Source organism: Carlito syrichta, unplaced genomic scaffold (genome assembly GCF_000164805.1).
Source record: "Carlito syrichta isolate Samal-C Ts95f unplaced genomic scaffold, Tarsius_syrichta-2.0.1 Scaffold130369, whole genome shotgun sequence".
Lineage (NCBI taxonomy): Eukaryota > Metazoa > Chordata > Mammalia > Primates > Tarsiidae > Carlito > Carlito syrichta.
The window spans coordinates 226,208-233,459 of record NW_007074465.1 but is presented as its reverse complement, the minus strand read 5'-3'; the positions used below and the strand labels follow the sequence as shown (position 1 = coordinate 233,459).

General features: G+C 62.3%; 1 protein-coding gene across 1 annotated transcript in view; it reads left to right on the top strand.

Annotated features, from left to right (window-relative positions):
* The first annotated feature begins 324 nt into the window (after positions 1 to 324).
* The window catches only part of TTLL8 (tubulin tyrosine ligase like 8), a 33,493-nt gene continuing 26,565 nt past the window's right edge, over positions 325 to 7,252 (top strand). The window contains exons 1-5 of the mRNA XM_008048953.1: positions 325 to 595; positions 836 to 927; positions 2,898 to 3,063; positions 3,835 to 3,881; positions 6,578 to 6,848. Coding sequence (XP_008047144.1) covers positions 325 to 595; positions 836 to 927; positions 2,898 to 3,063; positions 3,835 to 3,881; positions 6,578 to 6,848 — 847 coding nt within the window. The remainder of the gene's footprint in view (positions 596 to 835; positions 928 to 2,897; positions 3,064 to 3,834; positions 3,882 to 6,577; positions 6,849 to 7,252) is intronic.

Here is a 7,252-nt window from a genome sequence, read left to right as displayed (position 1 = left end):
TGGACAGATGGACGTGGCTTCTGGGGTTCACGGGGTGGAGAGCAGCCTGTATGAGGCTGGTGGCACTCAGAGTGCTCCCGGAGTGTCCGGGGTGTGGGGGGCCAGGGGCTCTGGGTGGAATTCACACACCCCAGGGGCAGCTGCTGGGCTGTCTGCTGAGCCCAGGGAGTGGCAGCCAGTGTGCCCCGGGCCTGAGGGCTTCCACCCTGAGGGCTGCAGGAGGCAAAGAGCAGCAGAGAGGGCAGGGCAGGGCCAGAGAGTGGCCATGAGTTGGCTGCACACACGGGACCTTGGCCGGGGCGGTGCCCTGTGGAGCCACTGGACATGGGCTCTGGGGACGGCAGCAGACGCTTGGGCCGGGGGGAGGCTTTGATTTGGATTTTTAGGTGGAGGCTGACCACCTGGTATGAGCTCGCGGGAGCCCTGGGTGCCGTGGCCGAGAGGGGCCGAGAGGGACCAGGAGCAGGGAGGGCGTTGGGTGGAGAGGTGGCCGGCTCCGGTCCTGCTGGGGCGGGGGGATCCCGGCTGCCCCAGGGAGGGCTGGAGGCCCCCCCAGGCCACAGGCTTGAGAGACCAGGCAGCTGCGTGGAGCCCAGTGAGGGCAGAGGGTCCCCAGGCCAGTGTGTCAGGGCAGGGTTGGGGCGCAGAGGAGGGGCGGGGGCAGTCTGGGTAGGCGGTGGAGTGGACGGGGGCAGCGGCACAGGCCCCTGAAACAGCCAGCTGGGGTGGGTGTGGCAACTGCCAACGGTGCCCTGGAGTCATGCACGGGGTGTGTCACCAGCCCCGGGCGCGGCTGCCCGGTCATCTGCCTTGACGTCCTGTTTCTCTTTGGCAGAATCAAAACGAGGAGTTTCCCAAGACTTGGCTTCTTCACCCAAGCTAGACAGATGCAAAATAGCACGGCAACTAGTGGAAAAAGCAGTCAGGGTACGTCTCCTCAGGACTTGGAGGGGCGGCTTTCCAAACAGGGACATTTGCTTTGGACTTGGGAGTGTCGTCCGGCCGCTGGCGCCCTCCCAGCGAGCTGCCTGGGACTCATCCCACGAAGGCCTGGCCGGAGCTGCTTGTTCTTCAGCCATGCGTTGGGAACAGCGACACTTCTCTGCCTCCCACCCCAGGGCCGCCGGTGTCTGTAGGGTGGGGGACCTGTCTCGGCTCTCTCTGCCTCTCGGCGTGTCCGGGCGGTCAGCACGAGGCTTCTGGGTCAGAGACGGACTCCCCGTCACTCAAAGGACCTCTTTCTTGAGCTGGCTCCCACATCCCGGGTCCCTTGGTGTCATGCATGGTGCCTCCGCCTGTGTGTGTGCAGAGGGGTTTGTGTTTCAGGAGAGGAGCCCCAAAAGGATGGCTCTGGGAGCTTGTATGGGGCACCTGTCCCCCGGGGAGAGAGGCCGTACCTCCTGCCTGGGTGTGGGCAAGTCCTCTCCTGAGGAGGAGGGCGGCCTCTGCTCTGAGCCCGAGCATGGGGTGAGGAGGAGGAGACAAGGCAGGCGCTCGTGTCTGCTGGTTGCCAAGACCATGGCCACCAGCAGCGTCCTTGTGGTGTGTGAGTGCGTGTGAGAGTGAGTGGCGGCCGCCAAGCTCTCAGGTGGGTCCTCGCCGGCACCTCCAGGCTGACCTTCGGGCAAAGCCACGTGCCGCGGGAGGCTGTGCTCCCTTGAGGGCTCCCTCTCCCGGTGGTGGCGTCTCCAGAGCCCGCGGCTGTGGGAATCTCTGCTGGGTGTGTCTCTAACACCGGAGAAGCCCTGTGCCTCTGTTAAGGGCTTGCCCCCTCAGGCCAGGCCCGCCCAGGGACGTCTGCCTCTGTGTCCGTGTGACCCTGCTTGACAGTGACTTCCACTGCATCTGCAAAAGTCCTGCGACCGCAGCTGTGTCTGTGGCCCCGGAGCGTAACCCATCTCACCAGCTACAACGCCCCGAGTCAGAAGCAGGTGGCAGCCCCTCGCCCCACGTCTCCCAGCGCCCCCAGCCCAGAGGTGTGGCCACCTTCGCAGCGAGGAGGAAGGCATGCAGGACAGAAGCCCTGGGTGCCTATCACGGGACCCACAGCCCTGCGCGGCCGTGCCTGTTGCCCGACCCTCTCACTGTGCTGCTCCCGACTGCGTCTCAAAAAGTGTGCCTGCCTGGTTGTGCTGTGGCCTCTGTGGCCTGCGCCTGTGACTGCGAGTGAGAGTGTGTGCGAGTGTACGAACATGTCACTGAGCATGTGTGTGAACTGTGTGCATGAGGGTGAGTGGTGTGTGTGCAAGTGTGAGTGTGTACGGGTGTAAGTTGTATGTGAGTGTATGAACATGTGACTGACTATGGGTGTGTGAGAGTGTGTGGAGTGTGTACGCTGTATGTGTGAGTATGAGTGGTGTGTGTATGTGTGCAAGTTGAGCGTGTTTGCGTAAATCCTGTGTGCAAGTGTGTTTGCAAGTTGTATGCGTGTGAGTATGAACATCTGACTGTGAGTGTGCTTTAGAGCATGTGTGTGAGTGGTATGTGTGTGAGTGGTATGTGTGCATGTGGTGTGTCTTTGTGTACGTTGTATGTGTGAGTGTGTGAGCATGTGACTGTGAGTCTGAGAGTGAGTGTCAGCTGTGTGTGAGCACATGAATGTGAGTTGTGCAAGTGCATGTTGTTAGTGTGAGTGTGAATGTGTGTGAGTGGTGTGAGTGTGTGCGTGTGAGCACTTCTGCGCCCCGGGCCCCAGGTTGAAGAGGACACAGCAGCCCCATCCTCAGCCCCTGCACACACGCACACATGGCCCAGCACGGCACACACACTCGCCTGTGCTCCCGGGTGTCGGGCTCTGAGTGTGCCTCATGCCGGCTGCGTCTGCCCTGGAAACGCCTCCGGAGGAGGTCGTGGTCTCCTTTTCCGGCTCCTATGTGAATCACGTTCTTGCCATTCAGGACAAGAAAATCTTCTCCATCTACGGGCACTACCCAGTGGTCCGCGCCGCCCTGCGCAGGAAGGGCTGGGTGGAGAAGAAGCTGCCCTCTCTGCCCAAGGGTGCCCCGGGCGTGGAGGACGCAGGTGAGCTTGCCGATGGCTGCGGGTGTGTCCGTCATGCAGGGCGTGTCTCCTGGCTTGGCAGCATCTCCTGTGGCCTGGCCCTGGTCCCCACAGTGGGGTCTCTCTGGCCCCCGGATGGTCTCACCCAGCCTGTGACACCCACCCTTAGTCCCGTGGTGGGATCTCTCTGGCCCCCGGACTGTGTCTCACCTGTCCTGTGGTGCCCACCCCAATCCCTGTGGTGAGGTCTCTCTGGCCCCTGGATGGTCTCACCCGGCCTGTGACACCCACCCCTAGTCCCAGGGTGGAGTCTCTCTGGCCCCATCTCTGTCCAGTCCCAGCCCTCAGCCCAGGCATATGCAGAGCCAACCTACCACATGCCTGGCTGTGGTCCCTCCTCGGTGTCCCGTGCCCACACCCAGGTCTCTACCAGTCTACCCATCAGTGTGGCCCGCAGCCTCCTCCCCTTACAATGCCGGCGGGTCCCCGACCCCCTGCACTGTGGCGTCTGTATCCTCGTGGCCCCACGGAGATCCAAAGAAACGCCCGCGGCCCCCACTCCGTCCGGTTTCCCATGCTCTCCCTCACACCCGCCTCAGGCTGTCCCCACCACCCTGCGTCCAGGTGCCTCTGAGGACCCGGGTCCCAGGGTCCTGTGTGTGGACACTCGCGGGACAGGAAAGTGGGGCCACAAGGCACGAGTCTGGCTCGGGATTCGCAAGGCACCTGCTCACCTGGGGAGGCCTCGCCCAGAGAGACAGGGCTGGGAAGCCAGGTGACACGGTGCTTGGGTCTGTCGTGCCAGGACTCAGGCCGCCCCTCTTTCCTCTGCAGATAAAGACGTGGCTCTGGAGAATATTGAGGACATCCACGAGGTGATGGTACGTGCATGCGTGCGTGGGTTGTGGGGGGCCGGCCAGGGTCTCATCTGTCCCCCCCCCGGCTGTTTGCCGGGCCTGTGTCACGGGGGCGACAACCACAGCCCGGGTGGCATCACTGGAGTGACCATGAGGCAAGCCCGTGGGTGCCAGAGGTGGCCGGGCAAGGGTGGGCCCTGGTGCCCCGACCCCTGCACCCATGGCCAGCCTGTGCTTGAGGGGGCCCAGGGGCATCAGGTGGGTGGGGTCGAAGCTGGGGGTGCCCTGCAGGGTCTCGGGCAACTTGACCACATCTCTGCACCAGCTTCTTCCCAGCCTGGCTCCCCAGCTGCGGCCCCGGAACAGGGCAGGCGAGGAGGTGCCCCAGAGGGGGGAGATGATTGCGGCACGCGTCCTTTAAAACAGGGTTCCGCAACCCACAGGACTGGCCTGTGGCCTGGCGGGAGCCGGGCCACGCAGCAGGAGGCAAGCGGTGGGCTCCATCTGTGTTGCCTGCTGCTCCCCACTGCGGGCACGACCGCCTGGGCTCTGCCTCCTGCCAGCTCAGCAGTGGCATTAGCATTGCAAAGAGCCCAAACCCTAGGGTGACTGCGTGCACTAGAGACCTAGCAATGACGTACCCAGTGAAGGGGATGTTCTTGAGTCATCCTGAAACCAACCTCCCTCGCAGTCTTCCACAAAGCTGGCCCCTGATGCCAAAAAGATTGGGGACTGCTGGTTTAAAAGCCCAAATGTCCAGAGTCCACAAAGCACTGGCAAATCAGTGACAGACTGCGGGCAACGGGCAGAGGCATGCACAGGCCACGCAGGAGGTGAGAGTGCATTGTGGGAGTGTGTGGAGTGGCGTTCTCGTCCAGGATGGAGCATGGGTGACACGCGGGTGCGCCAGCGGTCCCGGGGTGGGGCCTATGCAGGACACATGTGGTTCTCCACTGTTCTGGAGGCTGCGGTGTGCTGGGCTTCCTGGCTTGGGGGCGGGCTTCTCGTGTGTCCTCGTGTGGGAAGGAAGGCAGGGTCTCTTGGAGGTGGCGGGAGAGAACACCATGCCCCCACGAGAGCCCCTCCCTCAAGCCTAACCCAAAGGTGCCTCCTCTGAACACTGTCAACCCAGGGGTGGGGATTCCTATGGATGTGTTTCACTGGACAGAAACGTTCCACACGTGGCCTGTGGAAGGAGGCCAGATGCGGCGGGTGCTGGCAGTGACGGGTGGGAACTCGGGCTCCCTCCCGACGCCATGCCTCAACCCAGCACAGAGGTGAGCATGCCGCTCCTCACATGTTGCATTCACAGCATGCTTTAAAAGCGGGGCACGTAACACTCATAAGGGCACCTGATCTCAAACCAAGGGATCTGGGGTCCAAAGGGAGGCCCAAACTTTACCTGTACGATGATCACCTATCTACTTAATCTTGAATTGCACTCCCCATCTTAAATAAAATAAAATAAATAAAAGTAAAAAATAAAACGGGCCGGGCTCGGTGGCTCATTCTGTCATTCCAGCACTTTGGGAGGCCAAGGCGAGAGGATTGCCTAAGCTCGCGGGTTTGAGACCAGCCCAGGCAACTTGGCCAGACCTCATCTCTACAATAAAAAAAAAATTAGCCAGGCGAGATAGTGTGCATCTGTAGTTCCAGCGACTTGAAAGGCTGAAGTGGAAGGATCGCCAGAACCCAGCAGGTCGACGCTGGGGTGGCTGTGAGAGTGCCACTGCACTCTAGCCTGGGTGACAGAGTGCAACTCCAACTCAAAAAAATTAAATTGAATAAATAAAAACTGGGACCACCTGAAGGCAACAGCAGATGCTGTGGGTGTCACTCTATGGGGAGGAAGAGGCCACCTGAGGGTTGGGGTGGCGTTGGCCTGGCCCTCCCTGGCCTCTGCCTGGCACAGCAGGACAAGGCCCCAGACTGGCCACACTCACCCGCTGCCAGGTGACTGGATAGAGGCACTTCCTTGGCACAGGGGACCCCGTCTGAGCAGGCCAGGTGCTGAGGTTCCCTGTGGGGTTGAAGCTTCCTGTGGGGTTGAGGGTCCCTGTGGGGAAGAGGCCCCCCTATGGAGAGGAGATTCCTTGTGGGACCCAGGTGGGGCCATCCATGCCGTGGAACGTTGCATGTCACCGTGCACGCGCACGCGTGTTCTCATGTTCACATGTCCACACGAGCTTGTCTGCGGAGATGTCCCCAAGCATCCTCACCAAGCCATCAGGCCAGGGTTAATCCCTTGGGGGTAGGATTTCAGAGAATGTTTCCCTTTCCTGGATCTATTGTGTGGTTAGAACTTTGACCACTCACGTGCCATCGTTGCAAACAGAAAAGCACCCACGCGTCGTTCCCCAGGCTCCCCGCGGGCCTCCATCCCAGCTTCATGGGCTGGGGTGCAAGGGAGCACTGCACGCTCCCAGGTCACGAAGCGTCATGTCACCCACATCGGCACGCGCGTGACCCGGCCCACAAAGACACCCATGCGGAGGGCTCAGACCCTGCTTGTAGCCCCAGGTCAGGGAGGCAGCCCAGAGTCTGAGGGCCCCAGCTTTCTCCTCCAGAGCAGACCCCATGGGGCTACGGTCCCCTCAAAGCGTGTGTGTCAAAGCAGCTGGAACCTGTGTGTGCATATCCCAGAACGTCTGAGCCGCACCCTCTCTGAGCCTTCCGTGGCTTCGAATGCCAGGCATCGACAGAGGGCTTTCTCTTGCCAGTCCAGGCTGGTAAAGAACGAGACACCCTACTTCCTGTGGACCATCAAGAGGGACGTCATCGACTACCACAGCCTGACGGGCGACCAGATGCTGAACCACTACGGGAAGACGGCCTCCTTCACCACCAAGGTGAGGCGGGGCCCAGGCTGGCGGCAGGCAGGGGCTTCCCAGCGACAGAGGAAGCTCACCTCCTGGGTACCCCAGGACTCTGGGTCTGAGGCCAGGGCCAGAGTCAGTCCCGCAGCACCCCAGGGCACTCATGTCCTTGTTCGTGGCTCTGGGTGGACCTGGGGCCACGGAAGCCAAGACGGGGAGGGTGCCACCGGGCCTCCTGAGGGGTCCTGGGGGGTGCGTGGTCCACAGGGAAGCTGAGCCGCCCTCCCCCAGGGCCCCGGCCGGGTGTCTGTGAAGCTGGCTCCCTGCCTCCCCGGACACAGCCCCCCGTGGGACGGCTGGCAAGTGACGCACCAGGCCCCGGGGCCTGCCCCAGACACGCGGGCTGTGGGGACCCTGCTGCCAGGAGACCGGGTAGAGGCGCTTCCTTGGCACGGACCCCGTCTAAGCAGGCCGGGTGCTGAGGTTCCCTGTGGGGTCGAGGCTGCCTGTGGTGTTGAGGGGCCCTGTGGGGAGGCGGCCCCTGTGGAGAGAAGACTCCAGGTGGGGTCGACACTGCCT